Consider the following 24,511-nt stretch of genomic DNA (forward strand, 5'->3'; position numbering starts at 1 on the left):
GTTTCTTCTACATCAACTCCAAACGTGGGACAATAAATCCTGTTTTTGCAGACCGAAGGTTCTTTTTTTCAATATTTAAAAGAATGAAGGGAACCAAATAATACTGAATTGGAAGGATTGTAAAGAGAAGAAGAGGAAATAATTTCTGTTTGTTTGGATTGTTTGATAACTTTGACATTTGGAAATTACTTTAAGATTGAAAGCATCTGGGTTGTTTTTAAAAATTTACAATGGCACTGTCTGTTGATGAACTAAAAATGGAATATGAAAAATTAAAAGAAAGACAGCAAAACGGTAAGGATTCTTTGGGAGCTGCCTTCCACTTTTTAGAAATGGCGGTTGCTACGTACCAGCAAATACTTGAGGAAGGAGAAGGAGAAGAACAAGAAGAAAAGGAAGAAGCCCTCTTTAATGGACTAAAAAGTTGGATTAAGAAAGAAAATGGGAAGAGAGGAAGGAAAAATGAGAATTGAAGATTTAATAAAACAACCAAGAAAAAGAAAAATAGGGTGAAAAGAAGGTACTATGTTAGAAAGCAATTGAAAAGAGAATTACAACAGAGAGGGGAAGTTAAAAGGGGGAGGCTAGGAGAGGGGCGGGGGCAAAAAGACCAGATGGAGAAGAAAGGGAGGAAAAAGGAAAAAAAAGCCATGGGCTAGAACAAGATCTTAAAAGCAATTTTATTTTAGGGATGAAGGATAATGGATAGTGTATAATTAAAGAAGATTCTGCAAGAGTGCATAAGATAGTATTGTAGTATTTGGCCCATGTATTTGGCCTTCAGCTACTGTTCCTAACGGAGGAGTTCCCTTAAGAAGGGCTGCAAATGCAAGCATGACTTTCTTGTCCAACAAGGAAAAATAAAGAAAAATATATATATTGGGAAGATGACTCTCGTGCTTATGAGTGAGGCGTGAAATTGGCGTCAGAAGTGGGATATCCGTAAAAAACTGGGACATGCAAACAAGGTGCGGGAGAGAGAAGAGGGAAGGAGGTGGAAATAAAGAGACACTCTGAGAGACAAGGAGTCACTCTGAAGCAACGTGGCTTGAATTTTCGAAGGCCCTCATTTAACAACCACAACTGGGGCTGGCAATTCAGTCATTTAGCCAAACAATTGCTAAGTAAATGGCAACTGTCATAAATGTGAGGATTGGCCCTAAAGATACCTTTCCACCACTGTCATAACTGTGAATGATCAGGGGTGGGATTCAAATGTTTTAACAACCGGTTCTGTGGGTGTGGCTAAGTTGGTGGCCGTGGCTTAGTGGTCATATTATTGACTGGGCGTGGCAAACTCAATATCACTCACATCGAGGCACGCATCTCCTCCCTGGCCTCTCATCACTGTGGTGATGCTGCAACAGTGGTAAGTGTGAAAAAGGGTCATAAGTCACTTTTTTCAGTGCCACTGTAACTTTAATGGTCCCTCCACACAAGCAAAGTACCAGCAAATGAGGGGAAAAAACTCCAGAGAAGTTCCTGAGGCAGCAAGTCTAGTCCTGCCAAGAATGTAATAAGAGTTAATGGAGAGGCAGTTTCTGCAAGCAACACCAGAATGTTTCCTTCCTGCCTTCCTTACAGGATTAGCCCTGTAATTTCTTCTAACAACCGGTTCTCCCAACTGCTTAGAATGTTAACAACTGGTTCTAGCCAATAGGTGCAAACCTGTAGAATCCCACCCTGTGAATGATTGCTAAGGTGGGACACCTGTTAACCCTGTGATTGTTGGCCTTGTTTCCACAACATGGATAAGGCAATAGCCGAGTTGTACAACAAGTTGAATCACACAATATTCAATCCCCTTTAAATGAAGCAGTTGGATATCTCATTCGAGTTTTACTTCCTTTGACAAATTTCACTCACATTGAAGTGAAGGCAGCCCATTATACCCATTCAGATTTATTTTCAAAGTACTAAATGGAAGAGAATTCAACCTAATTAATAAAATCTTTCATTTCTTTCAGACTTCTATCCTTATTTTTAAGGGAGAGTCATGCAGCAGGTGCTCTCCATTTAAAAAATGACACGAACTTTTGGGCCTTGTGAAGTTTGGAAAAACTCTGGGCCAGATTAAGGGAATTCATCCTGCTCAGGTGAGGCACCTCAGGGGAGTTACCTCCGCCTCTTGAAAGGTGAACAACTCTTCGTAGAACTTGTAGCAATACCACTGGCTTTGCTCTTTCATGGCAAAGCTGCCGGAAGGACAGACGGTCCGGGGCTTTGGATCTTCTGGAGAAACAGAATGAGAAACAAAGAGAATGAGAGCAAAAGTGAGGGACACGGCAATGGTGTCAGGGTTCCGACGGACGCCCTAATTAATTCATGAGCCTCGAGCCAAGTTTCGAAAGAAACCCAATTATTTATTAGGAGCAACACGTTGGCACTTTCCCCAAGTGCAGTAGGCTCTGCCCCACGTCATTTACTGCCCCACCTGTGACCTTGTTTCCCCCCTCCTCCCAGGGTGTGTCATAAATCACTCTCTCCAACGAAGCACTTTCCCTGGACTGTAGAAAACACGCCTCTCGGACTGGCTCTGGTAACCTTGGACACCATCTGGGGAAGGGTATGCATGGAATGGGCTTCTGGTCATAGCAACCAAACTGCCGTATCAGATCTCTCCCTCCTTCTTAGGGCAACTGGAGAGCAAGCCAGGAATGCTGTACGAGTTGACAAATGGCTCTCAGCGTCAACCCTGAAGTTGGCCGAACTGTGGCCATTTTCCTTTTTGTAGTTTTTCTCTAGAGAAGTTTCTCTTCTCACGGCTTCAGGGCTGACACAGCCTGGAGCGAAGGAACCAGGGAGCGGGGAGGGAGCGGAGAGATAGTTGGGGTGCTGTAGCCAAAATAAAATTCTTTCCCCTGGGAATCAAGGACGTTGGTGCAGGTGTTCGAAAGGTGCAGACCGAGGTCACCTAGCAACCGGACTGTATGCTGATTGGACCACGTGACTGGAGATTCTGGGGGGGGGCGGAGGAAGTGACAAAGCTTAACTTTTCATTGGGTGCAAAACTGGCGGGAACTTAGAGCCGGTTTTCCACCAGGAACGTGCCAATTCGATATATCCCGATAAAATGTTCTTTGAGGAAATTGTTCTCATTGAATGGGATGTATTGCGTGGATCCCTGGCATTTGGGTTCAATGGGCCATCAATTTTCTCAAGGGGACACATTAAGAAACTGGGACCGTCGTGGAGAGCCGAACCAACAGGCTGTTCACAGCTTAAAGTCTTCAAGTCCCTCCAGAAATTAATGATTAATCATCACAGCTGCTGCTCGTACTTATTTATTCTGAGGAAGTTTTTACAATTTTAATTATTTTATAACCTTAGAATTGCACCCAGAGTCAACTGGTTGAGTTGGCTGCCTACAGAAATCGAACAAATAAATAGATTACACCGAGTGATCCTTTGATTGCTTTGCGTGTCATTAGCCTCTCTCTTAAAACATATTTTATTGGTTATTAAGAACAATTTGACTGTTGGACTTCTTCCAAAACAAAGAGTTCCAATAAAAGAGAATTTTAGCTCGGGGTTGAACTGTGGCACCCCTGAACTTGGTGCCTTTCTGGACCCAGCAAAGAAACATTGTCACTGCTAGGAGGGAGCGGGGCTTGTGGTGGTGGTGGGATTGTGGTGAGGAGGAGGGGGAGGAGGAGGAGGAGGAGGAGGGGAGGAGGAGGAGGACAACTACTGTGTGGTCCTGGGTGCTCTCTGAGCTTGGTGGATGGAGATTCAGAAAAACCCTCTGGAGCACAGAGGTCTTCCCTTGCGAAGACCCCAAACCCCACAACCCAATAAGGATGCAAGCTTGATTTCCTATGGTGTAGGGACAACCCTTCCCCATTTCATGAAATGCTCTTGGCAAAGAAATATTTACTTATTGACTTCATGTGCTGCCCATCTCACTGTCAGTCGGGCTTACAACAACATAAAAACGTAATCCAAAATGAAAGAAAGAAAGAAAGAAAGAAAGAAAGAAAGAAAGAAAGAAAGAAAGAAAGAAAGAAAGAAAGAAAGAAAGAAAGAAAGAAAGAAAGAAAGAAAGAAAGAAAGAAAGAAAGAAAGAAAGATTGTGTTCAGAGATTATTGTGTTCAAAGATGTGCATCTGACGTTGTCTTACTTTGGACCGAGAATTAATCACGAGGTGGGCAGCTCTATGACAGCTTTAAATAAAATAAATAAACTTAGAAGGCCAAGTCATTGCCACGAAATCAATTCTGGTGTTTTTATCTGTTGCTAAATCTTTAGCGCAAACAAGCTACTTCTGGCGATTGGGGGTGTGTGGAGTCCCTTGTGCAGCAAAGCCATTTCCCTTCTCCTTTGACCCCCCTAAAAAGACCCACCCTGTTTCTTCTCTTGCCTATAAATGCCTTCACTCCCTTTGCTGGAGGGAAGCCTGGAGTAGCCACTGAGCAGACCTGCTACACGTAGAGGCAAAAGGACAGGTGAGTGCGGCTCTCCCACCTGTGCACACCCGACAGGTGAGGCCCCTGCAGCAGATCCCTCCTGCGCCTCCCTCTCTCTCTCTCCACCTGAAGGGACCTCTTGCAGGGGGCTGCAGGGGCTGTCCTGGTTGCAGCAGGAGGGTCTCCAGGAGGCAGGGAGTCAGGGGTCTCTGGGGCGGAGAAAGAGATGCCCAGGTGAGCCTTCCAGGCAAGGCAGGATCGACCGTGAGCCCCCAAGGCTGCTGGATGACTGAGGAGGGAGAAACGGGTCCAGTGTCCCCCCCAATTGGTTACAGGCTGCATCTCCCACCCACCTCACTCTCCTTTCCTCTTCCCCTCCACGATTCTCTCTGCAGGGAAGGAAGGAAGACCATGGGGCGATTCCTCTTGGTGACCCTCAGCTTGCTGGTCGGGGCTTTCTCCCTAAATGGTGAGTTTGAAGAGGGTCTCTAATGTGTCCAGAGAGGCCAGTTCTTCCCCTCTGACCCCCTTCCTGATTTGACCCTCCTGGCATCCTCTCCCCGAAGTTGCTTTTATCCCTGTTTGGCATCTTGTGCAATTTAGACCCCACCTGCTCTCTCTCTCTGCTCCAAGACTTGGGACCAACCCAAGTGGATTGATTCACACCAGGCAGGCAGCTTCCAGGAAACTAACCAAGGCTAACCCTAACCAAGATTTGGACATTCTGCAAAAATGCAGCTGCAAGTCCGTTTCAATTTTTGTTGTCCTCAAAGATGTTTGCAACTCAGCAGGTTCAGAATGTTCTGTGGGCCCGGCTGTGTCTCCTCCTCCTCCTCCTCCTCCTCCTCCTCCTCCTCCTGGCCACCTTCTCACTGAGCTCCTTCTCTTCCCACACAGAAGCCAACAGCTGCTGTTGTCCCCAAGATTGGCTCCCCAAGAATGGGTTTTGCTACAAGGTCTTCTATGATCACAAGAACTGGGACGATGCTGAGGTTAGAAGTGCTGTGTGTCTGTGAATCTCCTAGTTCAGGCAGAGGAGAAGTCTAGGCAGAGCCTTGAAGAACTCACCCCACAAGTTCCTCTGGGTGGGCTGAAGTGCAGGGCCACCAGGCTGGGTGCATGAAAAAGTAGCAAAGATCATTATTTGAGGACAGTCTGAAATGCAAGTGTTCTCTGGACTGTATACTGGTTTGGGCTTTCATGGCTGGTATCTGTTGGGCAGTGCTGAGCCTCCGGGTGGAGTGACCGTGATCTAGACAACAGATTTCCTGATGTTTCACTGGCAGCCCTGGTGGCATCTTCAGGCCTCCTTGTCTCTGAAGTGATGGGAAGTGTGGAAAGTATGTCTTATTCCAAGTGTTAAATTTAGGGGAAAGATAGAAAGCTGTCCTGTTTCAACCCGTGATTACAGGAGAAATTTTGTATTAGAAAGAAAAGATAAATCGATGATTCAAAGAGAACGGACAAAGGATACAAGTATAATTATTTAAACTGAGATGAAATAAATATAATAGCCGCTTTCCAAAAAGAAGTTTTATGTATTTATGTTTTGTGTTTTGTTTGTCTATGTCTGAATTAATCACATTTTAGAAGAATGTAAGAAGAACATTGGAAGAGAATAATGAAATTGTAAAGAAGACAGATGGATATAAAGAATATATATAATCTATGGCAAAAGAAATATAATTGAATAGTAGAAGGAAAGGAAGAAATAAAGAGAAGTTGGGATAAGATATGAAGTTGAATAGATAAGATAAATATATATATTAAATTGTGTTTGTATGGAAATGTGATAATTTGGAATTATTGTGTCTTTAAATAAGATGTTTTATTGGTTTCTTCAGAAAAGATGCCTTATGTTATTACATTCTGCGTTTAGTTTGTTTATGTATTGTTTCTTAAAAATTAATAAAATTTGTTTTAAAAAGAAAAAAAAGAAGAGGGATAGCAATAGCACTTAGACTTATATACCACTTCAAGGGGCTTTCCAGCCCTCTCTAAGCGGTTTACAGAGTCGGTTTCTAGCCCCCAACAGTTTGGGTCCTCATTTTACTGGCCTCAGAAGGATGGAAGGCTGAGTCAACCTGGAGCCTGGTGAGATTCGAACTGCCAAATTGCAGTCAGCCGGCAGTCAGCAGAAGGAGCCTGCAGGGTTGCGCTCTAAGTACTGCACCACCAAGGCTCAAATGTGTGTGTCTGGGTGTCAAATTATTCTCCAAAGCACACACAAGCACACCAAAAGCAATCGATGGAAACAAACAAAGAGGACCAAGCTAGAAATAAGGAGAAATTTCCGGACCCTGAGACCGATGGACCCGTGGAATAGCTCCCCTCCAGGAGCTGTGGGTGCTCTATCACTGGGGGGGTTCAAGAAGAGGTTGGGCAGCCACTGGTCTGGAATGGTGTGCAGGGCCTCCTGCTTGAGCCGAGTAGAAAGCCAGGTGGGGGAAGAAGATTTTCTGGCTGGGGAACTCTGGGAGTTGAAGTCCGCCAGGCTTAAAGTTGCCAAGGTTGGAGAGCCCTGGACTAGAAGACCTCCAAAGGTCCCATCCAACCCTCTTCCTCTTTATTCAGCGTTGAGCGTTCGGGTTGAGTGACCGTCTTGTAGACAAGAGATTTCCAGGTGTTTCATGGGTGACCACAGCTGGCATCTTCCAACTGCTTTGCCTCTGAAGCGATGGGGATGTCGGATTGTAATGGATGAGAAGGGAATTTAAGCAGGGAACTGATGAAGAGCTGCAGACCTCAGCGAGGAAATCTGTGGGGTTCAACGAAGTTGGGATTATGGGTAGGACCTTGCAATCTGATCCCTGCTCTTTCTTTTACACACACACACACACACACACACACACACACACACACACACACGTGTTTCTTCTCTGCTGAACCCATGCCCTTTCTTGGGGTTGCTCTCTCTCCAAGATGTTCTGCAGGAAATTCAAGCCAGGTTGCCACCTCGCCTCCATCCATAGTAATGCAGACTCAGCTGACTTGGCCGAATACGTCTCCGACTACCTGAAAAGTGATGGACATGTCTGGATTGGACTGAAAGATCCCCGGAAAGTAGGTCCCTTCCTATTGGCAATATTTGCAATTCATTTGTTATTGTTCCTAAAGGGGATTTTTTTGGAAGAATCTTCCAGTGGGAGGTAAGGATCTCTCTGCTAAAAACTTTTCCCTTGGACAAGAGCCATTGAGAGGCTCCAACCCTGTTCCTCCTGCCCCCTCACCAACCCTTCCTGCCCAGCTGAAGAACTGACTGCTGTCTTTAAAGTCCCAAAGGGGAGGATTTTATCCCAAAGTCATCTCAGAATTAGGGCGTCCTCATGCACTCGGGGCCTCCTTCAGCCTGACTTCCTCTTTTTAAAGCAGGGGTCCCCAAACCTGGCGACTTTAAGACTTCTGGACTTCAACTCCCAGAATTCTCCAGCCAGCATAGCATAGCTGGCTGGAGAATCCTGGGAGTTGAAGTCCACAAGTCTTAGAGTGGCCAAGGTTGGAGACATCTGTTTTAAAGCATTGAATGGCCTCTGATCCTTGTTGAAACTCTGATGGACTAGAAACTCAGGGACTGCAGGGCCCAGCCTGGGAGGGTCATGAAGCTTTAATGCTGTCTTAACTTTTTTTTTTTCTAACCACATATGCATTTTCGCTCAAAATATTTTTGCTTTTGGGCATGTCCACCACAGGTGATAGTATGTGCCTGGTTTCTGATTACATTTGCAACATTTGGTGGACATATTTTTAAGCATTTTTGCTAGTCTTGCTGGTGGTAGGTGCCACCTATAAAACATTAAGCACATATGGAATGTAAAGAGAAAACCAATAATTAAGAAAAAACATTCACGAAATTTAACCTTGGTTAGCTAGTTCCAGATCAACTGAGACCAATGAGAGAGGGACGGAGGGAGGCAGGCAGGGAGGGAGAGAGAGAGAGAGAGAGAGAATAGGTATATAAATAGTTGATAAATGATAGATGGATAGATGGATAAGATAGATAACAGAGATATATAAAGAGTTGATAGATGCTAGATGGATAGAGATAGTTAAATAGATAACAGAGATATAAATCGATGATATACATTGATAGAAGTTTAGATAGATAGATAGATAGATAGATAGATAGATAGATAGATAGATAGATAGATAGATAGATAGATAGATAGATAGATAGTTTGATTGATTGATAGATTGATAGATATAGAGAGAGATTTGCCCATTGCCAAGTTTTAATTTCTGCTCCCGGGCTATGCAAAGAGCGGTCACCCTTCTCCATTGGCTAATATGGTTTCCCTGTCATTCCAGCAACGCACCTGGGTGTGGTCAGACAGATCCCCCACCAACTACTACTCCTGGAATCAAGGAGAACCCAACAACTCAAAGAACATTGAGTACTGTGTCCATCTCTGGGCCCCGACAGGTATGGCAAGGTGGTGGGGATACAACTGAGGGTGGGCTTCCAACAATGAGGATCCATTTCATCCATCTTGGAATGCTCACCCCTTGACAGCTAATGATCCTTATTGGGTTCTAAGTTCTCACAGCTCGACACTCTACACAGCCAAGGGAACACAAAACGCCCATGGGATAAACAAAAATGGGACTCACCCAGATTTGATTATTACAGCACCCTAATTAAACCAACCATCTCCATCTTAACCTACTTCTTGAAGGTCATTATTGCAACAGACAGGAACCTTCAGTCCCTCTTACCGTCCTCTTTTCCTGGGCAGGAAGCCTTCTTCTCAACTAAGAATTTTCTTCCTTCATTCGAAGAAGATCCTTGCTAAAGGAAACCCCTGAACACCCCAGAGGCAAATCCTCTTTGCCTTAAAAACTGGGAAACAAAGCATAAGAGTTCACTCCCAACACACATTGTGGGGACCTGTTGGGTGTGTGGGGCAAACAAATGGGAAGGTTGGTCCAAACTGAAAATAAAACCTTCTTTTTTGCTGTCCAGGATATCTCAAATGGTACGATGTATCCTGCGAATCCTTGTATCCCTTCCTCTGCCAGTGCAGATTCTAGTGCAAATCGCTCCTTTTCCTGCTCCAGAGTGAGCGAAGCACCTGGCGAAGTCTGGAGAAGCCAACCAACCTCTCTGCTCTGCACCCCTCCCCTTAAAGGATGCTTTATGTAGCTTGGATCAGGCCTTGCTCATCCTGATGGGCCAGAAGGTCAAATAAATTCTGCCTTAGCATGACTGGCCTTGTTTATTTTGGAGACCCAGGACATGGTTGAGATCCAAAGCTCAAGATCCCCGAGTCTTCTTCATGGCGAGGTTTGGATTTAAGTGGGTGGGGGGGAACTCTGAGAATCTGTACAGATTCTCAGTCATCCAGATCAGTAGTCGCCAACCAGTGGGCTGGGGACCACTGGCGGTTCGTGAGAAAATGTCGGTGGTCCACAGAGAAATGTCCCTCCAAAGCAATTAATCCAAGCTGCGCCGCCTACATGGCCCACGGGAACACAAGGCTTGTGTTGCTTGCATTGAGAACAACACAAGGTAGTGAGGGGAGGGGGAAGGGGGAACTTGCCCCACTCTTCCCATGAGCTCTCCTGGCCACCAGGCTGCCTCTTTCCACTTCTTTCTTCTTCTGCTTTTGGCTGCACGCAAGGAAAGCAGCCAAAGTCTTTCTTTCTCTTCCCCAAACTCCGCCAGAAATGAGTCTTTGCAAGGCCTCCTGCTCCAAGAGGCTGCACCAGCAAAGACTCATTTCTGAGATAGTTTGGGGAAGAGAAAGAAAGACTTCTGCGGCTTCTGCTGCTTTCCTTGCATGAAGTCAGAAGTCTCTCCCTCTCTCCCCTGAGAACGGAGCTGGAGACGGTATCCTGCATTCCCAAATAAAGAATGATTGATTGGTAGGAAACCGGGGTGGGGATTTTTACTGCAGACTGTTTTGGGGATTTTCCCAGGGTCTCTGGTCTGTGGGTGTTTAAATTATGACTTTGGGGGTCCCTGAGGTCCAAAAGGTTGGCGACCTCTGATCCAGATCATGGTTGTCCCAAAGGTGCTTTTTCAGGAGGAAACGGGACTATTGTTTTTCTTTGAAGAAGTTTCGCTTCTTGTTGAGGTAATTCCCGTTAGGAGAATGAGCGCATACAGGGAGACGTATTTGAGAGGAGTGTTTGAATAATACACATACGCAGCACACAGATACACTGTACAGTAAATGTAGGTTTTTACTCCCAGAAAGGTTTAAGCAAAGTCCAAACACAGTCCAAAGTCATTCACAAGTAAATCAGTCAGTTTTTCAACCCAGGGATAATCCAAATATCAAAGTCCAGTGTCAAAAAACAGTTCAGTATCAGACTTACATTAAATCCAGAAATAGCAGTCAATTAGAAGAAATGGAGCAACGGCAATACTTTCCAACAGAAGGAAACAGAGATACACTCACTCAGACACACTCTCTTCTGAGACTAAGACTAAGACAATCCAGGTTTCTGGCTCCATCTTATGCCGTTTGAACAACCACACCCAATTGCAGTTTTTGCAATCTCTTAAAGACATAGTACTAAAATATTTATCCTGGTTTATGTAGTTCTAACCCAAATACTTGTTAGGTGACTTATATTCCTAACATTTCTCATCCAAGAAGCTTCTTCAGCTCTGACTGGATGGTGGGGAATGGAAGGATATATACTCCTTGCAGACAGCTGGTCATTTGCATCCTTTTAGAGGTTTGTTGAGGCCACTTGGAGGTTTACCTGTGTCCTCAGGGTCACACCTGAGTTGTCTTCTGGTTCCTGTAGTCTGCATTTTTTTTCTCTGGGAATCCATTCCTACTCCCATATCATTCAAAGGGCATCCATCCCAAATTGTATAGCTAAAAGTCTGTAGAGATTCTCAGTATCTCTTAAGAAGGACCATCCATTGATGCTCATTTTCATTGGAGGGTTGAGAATCTGTTGGGCCTCAGCCTCAAAGGTGACTGTCACGTGATCCCCACTCTTCTGGAAAAGGCATAGGGGTGGGGTGGTGGAATGGGTCCCTGAAGGCCTGGGCTGTGCTGATCTACTCTGTCAGGGTTGCAGTGATCTGAACCCCCTCTGGATGGCATCAAAGAGCCTGTGACGCCTCTAGCCCTCAGCGCCCTCTCTGGCAGTCCAAGTGGAAAACCCCTCAGCTGGGTTGCTTCCATATTTGGGGAGAAGAGCCCCACTGCTGAGGGATTCTCTTCACTGGGCCTTCTCTCTCTCAGCTGGGTTCTTTCCTTGTAGCTATGACCCAACTAGGAAACACCATCAGGATTAGAAGGAAGGGGCGTTTGCAGAGAGGAGGAGGAAGAGGACTGTGGGGTCCTGGTTGGTCTCTGAGCTTTGTTCTTTTCTTGCACACATTACATGGCCCAACTAGAGTGGTATGGTGGCTTAGAAGTGGAGCTCTCACCTCATAACCAGGAGGCTGTGAGTTCAATCTTAGGTAGAGGCAGATATTTCTCTCTCTGGGAGCAATGAGAGTCTCCGCTGAAGAAAACTCTGCATTGGGGACAGGAAGGGCATCTGGCCAGTAAAACACTCAGCTGCATTCAGTTGCCCAGACTCCAACCCACAAGGGATTACAGGGAGGGGAGGGGATTCTACCGCTTCAGACCGGTTCTACAGAACCGGTTGTTATGATTCTGCGCAGTTCGGAGAACCGGCAAATCCTGCCCTGGCTGGCCCTGCCTCTCTCCACCCACCCCGGCCCCACCCAGTCAGTCCTTAGCATACATGCGGGATATCGCTGGCTGCGTTCTCCCTGACCATTTAGTTGAGGGCTCACACCTTTTTCCTCCCCCAGAGAGGAGGACAGGGGTCCCAAAGGCCAGACAAGGAACAATGGATGGAAACTGAAGAAGGAGAGAGATTCAACCTGGAAATAAGAAGAAATTTTCTGACAGGGAGAACAATCAACCCATTGAACAGAAGTTGCCTTTGGAAGTTGTGGGAGCTTCATCCCTGGAGGGTTTCAAGAAGAGAACTGGAATTAATCACGAGGCAGCTCTATGACAGCTTTAAATAAAATAAATAAACTTAGAAGGCAAAGTCATTGCCAGGAAATCAATTCTGGAGTTTTTATCTGTTGCTAAAACTTTAGTGCAAACAAGTTACTTGCGGGGGTGGGGGGGTGGGGTGGGGATGAGAGAAAGTAAAGCAATTTCCCTTCCCTTTGACCAACCCTGTGTTTTGTCTAGCCTATCAATGCCTTCATTCCCTTTGCTGGAGGGAAGCCTGGAGTAGCCACTGAGCAGACCTGCTACACGTAGAGGCAAAAGGACAGGTGAGTGCGGCTCTCCCACCTGTGCACACCCGACAGGTGAGGCCCCTGCAGCAGATCCCTCCGCGCCTCCCTCTCTCTCTCTCTCCACCTGAAGGGACCTCTTGCAGGGGGCTGCAGGGGCTGTCCTGGTTGCAGCAGGAGGGTCTCCAGGAGGCAGGGAGTCAGGGGTCTCTGGGGCGGAGGAGAAAGAGATGCCCAGGTGAGCCTTTCCAGGCAGGCAAGGCAGGATCGACCGTGAGCCCCAAGGCTGCTGGATGACTGAGGAGGAGAAACGGGGGTCCAGTGTCCCCCAATTGGTTACAGGCTGCACCTCCCACCCACCTCCCTCTCCTTTCCTCTTCCCCCTCCCACGATTCTCTCTGCAGGGAAGGAGAGGAAGACCATGGGGCGATTCCTCTTGGTGACCCTCAGCTTGCTGGTCGGGCTTTCTTCCTAAATGGTGAGTTTGAAGAGGGTCTCTAATGTGTCCAGAGAGGCCAGTTCTTCCCCTCTGACCCCCTTCCTGATTGACCCTCCGGGCATCCTCTCCCCAAAGTTGCTTTTATCCCTGTTTGGCGTCATGTGCATTTTCTTAGACCCTCCCACCTGCTCTCTCTCTCTCTGCTCCAAGACTTGGGACCAACCCAAGTGGATTGATTCACACCAGGCAGGCAGCTTCCAGGAAACTAACCAAGGCTAACCCTAACCAAGATTTGGACATTCTGCAAAATGCAGCTGCAAGTCCGTTTCAATTTATCGTCCTCAAAGATGTTTGCAACTCAGCAGGTTCAGAATGTTCTGCGGGCCCAGCTGTGTCTCCTCCACTCCTCCTCTCTTCCTCCTCCTGGCCACCTTCTCACTGAGCTTCTTCTCTTCCCACACAGGAGTCAACAGCTGCTGTTGTCCCAAGATTGGCTCCCCATGAATGGGTTTTGCTACAAGTCTTCAATGATCACAAGAACTGGAATGATTCTGAGGTTAGAAGTGCTGTGTGTCTGTGAATCTCCTAGTTCAGGCAGAGGATAAGTCACAAGGCAGAGCCTTGAAGACCTCACCCCACAAGTTCCTCTGGGTGGGCTGAAGTGCAGGGCCACCAGGCTGGGGAGGATGGAAGGCTGAGTCAACCTGGAGCCTGGTGTGAGATTCGAACTGCCAAATTGCAGTCAGCCGGCAGTCAGCAGAAGGAGCCTGGGTTGCGCTCTAAGCACTGCGCCACCAAGGCTCAAATGTGTGTGTCTGGGTGTCAAATTATTCTCCAAAGCACACAAAAGCACACCAAAAGCAATCGACCAAGAGGACCAAGCTAGAAATAAGGAGAAATTTCCGGACCCTGAGACCAATGAACCGAAGTGGAATAGCTCCCTCCAGGAGCTGTGGGTGCTCTATCACTGGGGGGTTCAAGAAGAGGTTGGGCAGCCACTGGTCTGGAATGGTGTGTAGGGCCTCCTGCTTGAGCCGAGTAGGAAGCCAGGTGGGGGAGTCTGCAGGGAAGAAGATTTCCTGGCTGGGGAACTCTGGAGTTGAAGTCCTCCAGGCTTAAAGTTGCCAAGGTTGGAGAGCCCTGGACTAGAAGACCTCCAGGTCCCATCCAACCCTCTTCATCTTTATTCAGCGTTGAGCGTTCGGGTTGAGTGACCGTCTTGTAGACAAGAAGATTTCCAGATGTTTCATGGGTGACCACAGCTGGCATCTTCCGACTGCCTTGCCTCTGAAGCGATGGGGATGTCGGATTGTAATGGATGAGAAGGGAATTTAAGCAGGAACTGATGAAGAGCTGCGGAGACCTCAGTGAGGAAATCTGTGGGGTTCAACGAAGTTGGGATTATGTGGTGAGACCTTGCAATCTGATCCCTGCTCTTTTCTTTTACACACACACACACACACACGTGTTTCTTCTCTGCTGAACCCATGCCCTTTCTTGGGGTTGCTCTCTCTCCAGATGTTCTGCAGGAAATTAAAGCCAGGTTGCCACCTCGCTTCCTTCACAGCGATGCAGATGCAGTTGAGCTTTCTGAATACATCACCGACTATCTCATAGGTCATGACCACGTCTGGATCGGGACTGCGGGATACAAACCAGGTAGGTCCTTTCTACCTTAGCATTCATAAATCCCTCTTTCCCATTCTCTGGGGCTTTCTGAAGGACCCTCCAATGGGAGAGAGGGCTGCCAAAAAACTTCTTGCCTTGGACAAAACATGTTATTTCCTCCCCTTTTCCTCACCCACCTTTCATGCCCACTTGAAGCACGGACTGCTGTGTTTAAAGCCGAAAGGGTTGGATCCTGCTCTGACCCGCTTCTCTCGGAACTCAGCCGCTCTTCCTTCTTGCCTTCCTCTTTTGGGCCCACTCAATGGCTTTTAAACCTGGTTGAAAGTCTGGTGGGGGCCCATTAAAATCAGGGACTCACGGCAGTGCTTCCTCCCCAGCTTTTCCATGTGTGCAGTTTGTTATTGATACACCTAGCAGAATCTGCACGGCAGTCAGGCCGGAAGGCAAAATATGTGAGATAAACAGTTTTGTAGCTTACACTCAGTAAAACAGATACACTGCCTTGCTAGTTAAATAGTTTATTCCAGTAAGAGTTTTAGCATAGTCAAACAGTCCATATATCATTCACTAGTTCAGTCCGTCCAGGGATTATTCAGTTGCAAAGTCCAGTGTCGAAAAGAGGTCAGTAAACTTACAAATATCAGTCCAGTAATATATCTCCTCGCAGTAGAGATATGAAGAAGTCAAACCTCCTTTCTTCCTTCAGCAGCAGGGAACACGCAGTTAGCAAACCATCAATCCAGCAAACCAGCAATGGAAGTCAGCAATCCAGCAGGTTTTCTTGCTCCCTCTTATGGCGGTTTCACACCGCACACAAATTACATGCTTTGCAGTTTAAGTGACACACACTTAAACTTACTATCATAGTTATATATATTATTTTACCCAAACTACGTTAGGTAACCTTGTTATTCCTAACATACTCCCTTTTGGGTAATATAATAATATATATATATCATTTACAACCTTAACCCATAGTCATCACAACTTTCTTTGTGTTTGACTGAACCTTGGGCTTTTGTAAATTGATCAGCAATATTTTGTTCAGTCATACAATACTCCAGTCTTATTAAACCATTTTTTACAGATTGCCTTACATTCAGATATCTAAGATCTGTATGCTTTAGATCTTGTTTTCACAGCAATATTTGTAGACATCCATATGGCGTTTTTCTTGATTGTCCTCATACACTACAATGGAATCATTAACAGTTATTCCCATATCCAATAATAACTGTTTCTACAGAATTAAATCAGTACATAATAAAGATAGACATGAAAATTCTGCTTCCATTGTGGACATACTTATGTGTTGCTGTCTAATTGACCTCCAACCAATCAGTGCTTTTCCTAACAGTATAGCCATTCCTGAAGTTGATTTCCTAGTGTTTATGTCTGTTGCAAAACTTGCATCAGCATATGCACTTAAAATCAAATCATATTTTGGCTCCAAATACAATGCATAGTGCATTGTCCTTTTAAGATATCTTAAGATACGCTTTGTAAGCTTGTCAGTGTCGTTCAGTGAGTTCAGCGTAGAATCTTGCCAATTGATTAACGCTATAGGCAATATCTGGCCTTGACCAATTACTAATGTACGATAAACTACCAATTAGCGATTGATAGATAGTCTTATCGAATTTTGGACTTTGAGCATCAGTGTGGCCAAATTCCTGACTCCTTGGAGTTTTTGCAAGTTTACAAAGTTCCATCTTGTATGTTTTTAGTAATTGATAAATCTTATCATCTTGAGATATCTTATAGCCACCTTTGGTTTTATTTATTGTTAATCCTAGATACTGTTTATCTCTCCTAATTGCTTTAATTTTATCCTCTTACCTAATAATGATATTATTTCAGTAGCTTCATTATTAGTTTTTGTAATTAAAGCAATATCATCTGTAAACAACAATAATAATGACAATGTTCCATTTGTCTCTTTTTAAAATAAACATGGATCAGCTTAACCTTCTTTAAACCCTATATATTGTTTAACTCCTTAACAATATATTAGTTCCATTCGTAACCAGATTGTTTTAATCCATAGAGACTCTTTTTAAGTTTCCAACAGTCATTATTAGTTTTATCATCTTAATCCCTACAGGTTTCTTTAGGTATATAGTGTGCTGCAATGGTGCATGCAGATAAGCAGTTTCTACATCTAAGTGATTTATGATATAGTTTTTCTTAGCTGCCCACACTAAAGCTGCTCTCAAGGTTGTTGCTTTTAGACTCTCGGTGCAAATATTTCATCATAATCACATGCAGTTTGATTAAATCCTTGAGCTACCAACCTAGCCTTATGGGTAACAGTCCCATTTTTACCTGTTTTTAATTTAAATATCCATTTCCAGCCAATGGACTTTTCACCTGGAGGTAATTTAACATTCTCATAAACTTCCATTTGTTTCAATCAATTTAAAGTCTCGCCATCGCTCTATGCCACCTTTTCTTGATCCTTTGCTGGATACATTCATCCACAGTAGTTGGAACTACATGAGGTTTAACGTTATTATACACTGTGTTAGCCACCTCTAATTGATTATCATTTAACACATACAATTCACCTTTTAAAGTTGCAGTCACTTTTTACCTTCCTTTTTCTATTATGCAGTTTTTCTCCCTAAAGGTAACTACATAACCTAGTTTAATCAAAACTCTAACTGAAAACAAATTAAAGTTAAGTTGTGGTACATATAACATTTTACATTTTCTTTTATGCAAGAACAATGTGCAATACCTTCACCGTTTGCTTTCACTTTCCAGCCATTAGCTCTTGATATCTGTTGTGAACTCGTGGACATCTTAACAAATCTTTTCTTATCTTTCGTTATGCAGTGTGATGCTCCACTATCTACAACCCACAAATTATTGTTGTTCACAATTTCGTTGCTAAACATGGCTAACTCTAAGCATTTTTCATCCTTTTGATGCCTTTTTGCATTCTGGCTGGCATTATGGCATTTTTCTTTCTTGCAGAATCTAGCCAAATGTCCTTTTCTTCCACAATTATAACATTTTCTAATGTGTGTAGGCTGTCGAAGATAATTTCTCTTCTTGTGGTTGTTCCCTTCTCAGTTGATCCCCTTCAGGCCTTCTCCTGGCTTCTTCAATTAATCTGCCAGTAATGTCAGTTAATGTGAGGTTATCTTTTGGCAGCACTTCCAGCAAAGTTACATAGTCGTCATAGCTCTCATCTAATGAAGACAAAATTATATAAAGCTGATGTAGTTCAGTGAAGATAAGTTCTTTTTCATGCAATTCCTGAAAAATCCTCTTCATAGTGTTTATATGAGTCAACATGTCTCCATTCTTTTGAAGATGTGTTCTGAACAGCTTCCGTGTAAGATTTATATGTGCTCCTACACTGTCTCGAACATAAATCTTCTTTAAATTCTCCCAACACTTCACAGCTGTTTCTTCTCCACGAATATGGACAAGCTGCTGGTCACAGAGTGTCAGTCCTATTATACAGAGAGCTTGCTCATTCTTCAGTTTATATTCTTGTATTTTCTGGGCATCATCTTCATCCTCCGGATCCCAAGCATCTACCTCTGGTGGGTTTTGAATTATACTCCACAAACCTTCTCTGCTTAGAAGTAGGCTGCATTTCATAGACCATGAAACATAGTTTGTTCCATCCAGTTTGGATATTAGAGACAAACTTGGTAAATTGACCTGTGCCATCTTTCTCTGGATATTAAACTATAATTAATAAAAACACAGCTGTCTGTTTACAGTATTGTGTATCTACACTAACTCTCACTTTATATAAGCCTGTTATATCCTGGTTAGTCTGACTGTGCAGCTGGGCCCATAACCAGTGTTAGGGATACACCTAGCAGAATCTGCATGGCAGGCAGGCAGGCAGGCAAAATATGTGAGATAAACGGTTTGTAGCTTACACTCAGTAAAACAGATATACTGTGCTAGTTAAATAGTTTATTCCAGTAAGAGTTTTAGCAGCATAGTCAAAATAGTCCATATATCATTCACTAGTTCAGTCCGTCCTGGGGATTATTCAGTTGCAAAGTCCAGTGTCAAAAAAGAGGTCAGTAAACTTACACATATCAGTCCAGTAATATATCTCCTCGCAGTAGAGATATGAAGAAGTCAAACCTCCTTTCTTCCTTCAGCAGCAAGGAACATGCAGTTAGCAAACCATCAATCCAGCAAACCAGCAATCGTCAGCAATCCAGCAGGTTTTCTTGCTCCCTCTTATGGCGGTTTCACACCGCACTTTTAAAATACATGCTTTGCAGTTTAAAGTGACACACACTTAAACTTACTATCATAGTTTATATATATTATTTTACCCAAACTATGTTAGGGAGCCTTGTTGTTCCTAACACAGTTTCCCCTTGTTTTCTGTTAGCGGGCAGACTTTCCTCCTGGGCTCAGCTGTAGTTTCAATTCCTGAGAAATGCTGGATCATAGCAAAAGACGGGATGTCCCTCTGGAGTTGAGCTCAGCCCCTGGCAACTTCCAGAATAGAAATATTAATTTCGGCCATAACACAGAAGTATGTCCTGCCTCCCTCACCTGACACACATACAGGTTTCCAGGATGGTTTCCATTTCCTTAGTGTCCCAGATAGTGTCCCTGGGGTTTTGCTGGCGGTCTCCCACCCAAGGTCTCATTGAGTTGGACCCAGTTTATTCTTCTGAGAGGAATCAATATCTTCCAGGGCTGCCATCTTGTGGAGCATGAGGTCAGGTGGCTCTCAAGCTGAACCAATGACTCCATGGACACTTCCAGATAGTTTTATTCTGAGGTGGTTTTCCCTCTGGATCTCCTGACCGTCCCCCATCCAAACATTCCCCAAGTTTAACTTGGTTTAGCTGTTCTAGATCAACCAAGATGGAGGAGAGATGGAGAGGGAGATATTCCCTTTGGTCTGATCCTTAAAACCTCAACACTTTGCTCTCTGACTTGGGCCCTGGAGAGTCCAATCCCCTTCCTCGGTTGGCCAACGTGGCTTCTCTTTCATTCCAGAAGTACATGTGGGAGTGGACAGACAGATCTAGAACTGATTTCCTGCTCTGGAGGAAAGATCAGCCCGATCATTCCACTAACAATGAATTCTGTGTCGAGATTGTGAGCTTTACAGGTAAGCCGAGATGGGGGTGAGATGGTTGAGGTGCAATTCCAACTATGAGGACCCATTGGATCCATCTTGGAACACTTTACTCCTTGGCAACAGGTTTGTTTGTTGGTCTAAAAGTAGCATAAGGGTCATATCAAAATTATACTAACATGGAGCATTAAAACCCAGCAAAACCTGGCACCAAGTCAGGTTTCTGATTTGAAATCAGCCCACCTTGGGGAAAACGCCAGGCCTTTCAAGATTCTACTACCCAGCCAGAGTTCAACTCCAAGGGAAGCCAAGTGATTTTATCCCACAGAGGCCAAGAGCGTTCCTCATAGTGACTGTCTAAGGGCTCCCCAGTTCCTGCTTACCTGGGAGGCACCTGGTTACCTGAAGAGGGCTGCTGGATGATGCAATGAGGGTGTCTAGCTGGCCTCACTTTTTGCCTTCCTCCAGTTCTGCTCTAGACGTCTCCTGTGTGGTTTCCTTCCTCCGAGGCGAAGGTGAATCATGGTTTATCCCTTGGATCATTCAGCTGTCCCAGGATACATTCTGTACAGTTGAGGGAACACAAAACGTTATTTATGGGACAAATAATTAAAAATGGAAGCCTCCCTTCCTTCATAAGACTGTGAAGTGTTATAACATGAGACTTCATGTACGTGGGAAAATATCTACAGACCCCTCATACTCTGGCTATAAACTGTTTCCCACGTCTTCCCTCGGGATGCTGCTATGGGGCATTGCATATAAAAACAACTGGACAGTTTCTTCCCCCCGTGCCATCACTCTGCGGAAGACCTAATTCCCACAGTACTGATTATGCCGAAGGTATTTCCACAGCTGGTAAGCTGCATCACAGATATTATCCTTCTCATCTGCTCAACCTCCTCATTTTCTCAATTTTCCTACTACTTTCTCCCATTGTTATCTCTGATTTACTTCTTGTTATATATCACGATTAATGACTGTAACTATGATCTATTACATATGACATGTCACTTTCTTGTTTACATGTGCACTTAGAGATTATGCACCTGGAGACAAATTCCTTGTGTCCAATCACACTTGGCCAATAAAGAATTCTCTTGTCTTGTCTTGTCTTGTCTTGTCTTGTCTTGTCTTGTCTTGTCTTGTCTTGTCTTGTCTTCTCTTCTCTTCTCTTCTCTTCTCTTCTCTTCCCTTCAATTGATTCTATTCTATTCTATTCTATTCTATTCTATTCTATTCTATTCTATTCTATTCTATTCTATTCTATTCTATTCTATCTCTAATCTATCTATCTATCTATCTATCTATCTATCTATCTCTCTATCTATCTATCTATCTCTATCTATCTATCTATCTATCTATCTATCTATCTATCTATCTATCATCATCCATCCATCTATCTCAGTATCTATCTATCTATCTATCTATCTATCTATCTATCTATCTATCTATCTATCTATCTATCTATCTATCTATCTATCTGTCTATCTAATGTCTCTATCTATCTATCTATCTATCTATCTATCTATCTATCTATCTATCTATCATCTATCTATCTATCTATCAATGTCTCTATGTATCTATCTACAGTATCCTATCTATCTATCTATCTATCTCTCGATCTATCTATCTATCTATCTATCTATCTATCTATCTATCTATCTATCTATCTATCTATCTATCTATCTATCTATCTCTCTATCTATCATCTCTCTCTCTATCTATCTATCTATCTATCATCTATCTATCTATCTATCTATCCATCCATCCATCCATCTATCTATATCTATCTAATCTAATCTATCTATCTATCTATCTATCTATCTATCTATCTATCTATCTATCTATCTATCTATCTATCTAATCTCTATCTATCTACAGTAATCTATCATCTATCTATCTGTCTATCAGTCTCTATGTATCTATCTACAGTATCCTATCTATCTATCTATCTATCTATCTATCTATCATCTATCTATCTATCTATCTATCTATCTATCTATCTATCTATCTATCTATCTATCTATCTATCTATCCTATCTCAGTATGTATATATAGTCTACCACACCATAGTCAGAGGACTCTCAGTCACTCATAGAGTACACAGACAATTTTTCACATGGCCAATTAAAAACCCATCAAAAGAATAGCCTAAAAATCCCAGACTAAATGCACCAAAGGAACTAGAAGGCTGGGTAAGTTATCTGGGTTATAACACACCAAACTCCAAGTCCACTTTAGTGGGTGAGGGTCTCCAGCTGTGGCATCCTTGCATCCTCCTGCCAATGGGGAGGATCCCCTTGAAAAGCTCCCAGTGGGTCCCTGAAAATCTTTCTCTTTTACCACCCAGGGTATCGCAGTGGAATGACGACAGCTGCACAGCCTTGCGTCCTTTTCTGTGCCAGTGCAAACACTAGTGCAAATTGCTCCTTCACCTGCTCCAGAGGGAGAAGCACCTGGTGAAGGCTGGAGAAACAAGGAAGCCCCCATGCCTGTCAACGTCTCCACTGAGCACCCCAAATTCGCTTTGTGGATGCTTCCTGTGCTTGGATCTGACTTTGCTCTTCCTGATGGGCCAGGAGGTCTAATAAATTCTGCCTAGCATGACTGGCCTCCTTTATTCTGCAGCGCCAGGAGACTGTGGAGGGTTCAAGCTGAAGGCTAAGACTCTTCGGCATGGCAGGGCTTGGCCTCTAGGGGGTTGGGTGGGGTGTCCCATCGGAAGGACCATCCATTGGTTCCACAATGCTTTTGGGATGCCCACCTCACTTGAGTTAGAGGATGGAGAATCTGCCCCAGAGCCGATTGCAACCCCGACGCTGAGCACGAATGCAGCAGCCTGCTAGAAAGGCTGTGGGGTTGGGGCGATGTGGGGAGTCCCAGGGGCTGTGCTGGGGCCGTGCTAGGCTAGTCCTTCAAGGCTCCCAAGATCGGGACCTGTTCTGGATGGCACCAAAGAGTCTCTGTGTCACTTTTCGGGTGAAAAGAAGGCAAACTTTCTTTTCTGCCTTTCTTCCAATCAGAAAAGAGATAAAAATCTGCACAAAACCATTAGCTACTCCTTGTCTTGAAGGCTGAAATCCATCCACAACATAAGCACCATCCCTACTCCAAAGATGCTCGGCTTTTAATGCATGTCAGCATTAATCCTTTGCTGGACGTCTCTTTTCTAATTGAGATTGATGTCTCAATTTTCTCCTAGTTCTGGCATCCATCCAGCATGCGGCAGTTTCATCTCCGCTTGAAACCTCTGACACACTTTCCTGATTAACAGTTAACACCTGAGGTTTAATTAGGGAAGTAGATTCAGGGAGAGAGTGGACTCTGAAACCTCAATAAATCAGGCTCATATCTCGGATCCAACTCCTCTCCCTCAACTTGACTCCCCTCTAAGTCACTTAATAATGCAGGCTCAAATCTCAGTGCCAGATCTTCTTCCTCGCTCGAACCCACATCTGCTGACTGATCAGGTTCAAGTCTCGAGTCACAACACATACATACATACATACATGAACCATTAGGAGTATAAAATACACACTGGAATAACAGTTGAAATGTAAGTACTGTCAAAATGGACTGTAATATACACAACATTTTCTTTTTAAATATCTGTATTGTATTTTGTAGTTTAACGTTTTAAATTTTCAATCAAGGAGATTAATGACTTGGGAAAAAAAAGGAAATAAATGTTAAAAACCTGGCACAAATTGAAGATTCCTCAGGTGGTCCTTCCTCCTGTCCTTCTCCCCTTTTTCCAGTGCTTGGGTGAAAATCCAGCTCTGGAGTGCTTTCTGGAAGTCCAGGAGGGCTGAGGCTTGCAAAAATACAAGGGGAAAGGAACGTCCTTATGGCAGGGCTGTCCCCGTCCCCCAAAAAGCTCGCTCACTTCCTAGGACTCATAAAAATAATATTTGAGAGAAAGGACTAGGTACTTGCCCTTCCTACACTCTGCTGGCATAGTAGAAGTTGGTTTGGGAAGACGACCCTGGCCCAAGGACAATGCCCCCCCCTCCCTTCTCAGTGCAAATCTGAATCTGGTTCTAGTTGGGTTTCAGCTGCCTTCATGCTCAGGGTTCACTTTGCTTTATTTATTCGTTCATTTATACAATTATCACATTTATTGGCTGTCCATCTTACCACAGAGCAACTCTGGGCAGCTTACAATATATATATATAATATATATATATATGCATATATTTTAAACTTTCTTCCCATCTTGCTCTGAGTTAACCTTGTTTTCATAGCTTTAGTTGGTGGTGGAAACGCTGCCAGTTTCCTTAATTTACGGGTAAATTTGTCATCACGGTTCCTGAGAACCAAAACTTTCTGACCTGCTGTACAAATAAAGATTAAGGAAAAGGGCAAAGAGGAGGGCAAGTTAAACACTCCTAAGCCAACCGCAAGCACAGCACAGTTTAAACACACAATACCCAGCCTGGTCCCTTAGCTTCAATCTGGGATGGGTACAGTCCCATCTGTATGAATGCAATACAACCATTGCAGTTTTACTACCGGTTCTGTGGGCGTGGCTTGGTGGACATGGCGGGGAAGGATATACTGCAAAATCCCCCCCTCCCCTCCCCTCCCCACTAACCTGCTTTCCAGCTCTGTTCTCCTGGGCAGGGCAACCAAAGGAGCCCCAGCTGATCAGCTGGGACTCAATGGGAGGCAGAGAAGAAGAGATGGGGTTGGCGGGGCCAGTCAGAGGTGGGATCGGCCGGTTCTCTG

The 24,511-nt window shown here is 44.3% G+C and overlaps 4 protein-coding genes across 6 annotated transcripts in view; 3 read left to right on the plus strand and 1 right to left on the minus strand.

Moving 5' to 3' along the window:
• LOC113454896 (C-type lectin galactose-binding isoform) overlaps positions 1-22,389 on the plus strand; it is a 40,168-nt gene extending 17,779 nt beyond the window's left edge. For all 3 annotated transcript variants that reach the window (XM_087935420.1, XM_087935417.1, XM_087935419.1), the window contains exons 5-7: positions 18,116-18,259; positions 19,698-19,812; positions 22,133-22,389. In XM_087935420.1, coding sequence (XP_087791546.1) covers positions 18,116-18,259; positions 19,698-19,812; positions 22,133-22,245 — 372 coding nt within the window. In that variant the 3' untranslated portion in view covers positions 22,246-22,389. The remainder of the gene's footprint in view (positions 1-18,115; positions 18,260-19,697; positions 19,813-22,132) is intronic.
• LOC113452052 (C-type lectin lectoxin-Thr1-like) overlaps positions 1-24,511 on the minus strand; it is a 156,930-nt gene that overhangs the window by 79,639 nt on the left and 52,780 nt on the right. The window lies entirely within an intron of this gene.
• On the plus strand, positions 4,508-9,610 carry LOC148125721 (C-type lectin mannose-binding isoform-like). Its single transcript, XM_087935434.1, has 6 exons — positions 4,508-4,641; positions 4,803-4,876; positions 5,305-5,399; positions 7,330-7,470; positions 8,713-8,827; positions 9,368-9,610. The coding sequence occupies exons 1-6, from the start codon at positions 4,634-4,636 to the stop codon at positions 9,433-9,435; spliced, it is 501 nt and encodes a 166-aa protein (XP_087791560.1). The 5' UTR covers positions 4,508-4,633; the 3' UTR covers positions 9,436-9,610.
• LOC148125722 (C-type lectin mannose-binding isoform) overlaps positions 12,501-24,511 on the plus strand; it is a 42,665-nt gene continuing 30,654 nt past the window's right edge. Inside the window, exon 1 of the mRNA XM_087935433.1 lies at positions 12,501-12,673. The gene's annotated coding sequence lies outside the window, so the exon portion shown is untranslated. The remainder of the gene's footprint in view (positions 12,674-24,511) is intronic.

The sequence above is a fragment of the Pseudonaja textilis genome, chromosome 5 (genome assembly GCF_049901715.1).
Source record: "Pseudonaja textilis isolate UNSWEBS1 chromosome 5, rPseTex1.2, whole genome shotgun sequence".
NCBI lineage: Eukaryota > Metazoa > Chordata > Lepidosauria > Squamata > Elapidae > Pseudonaja > Pseudonaja textilis.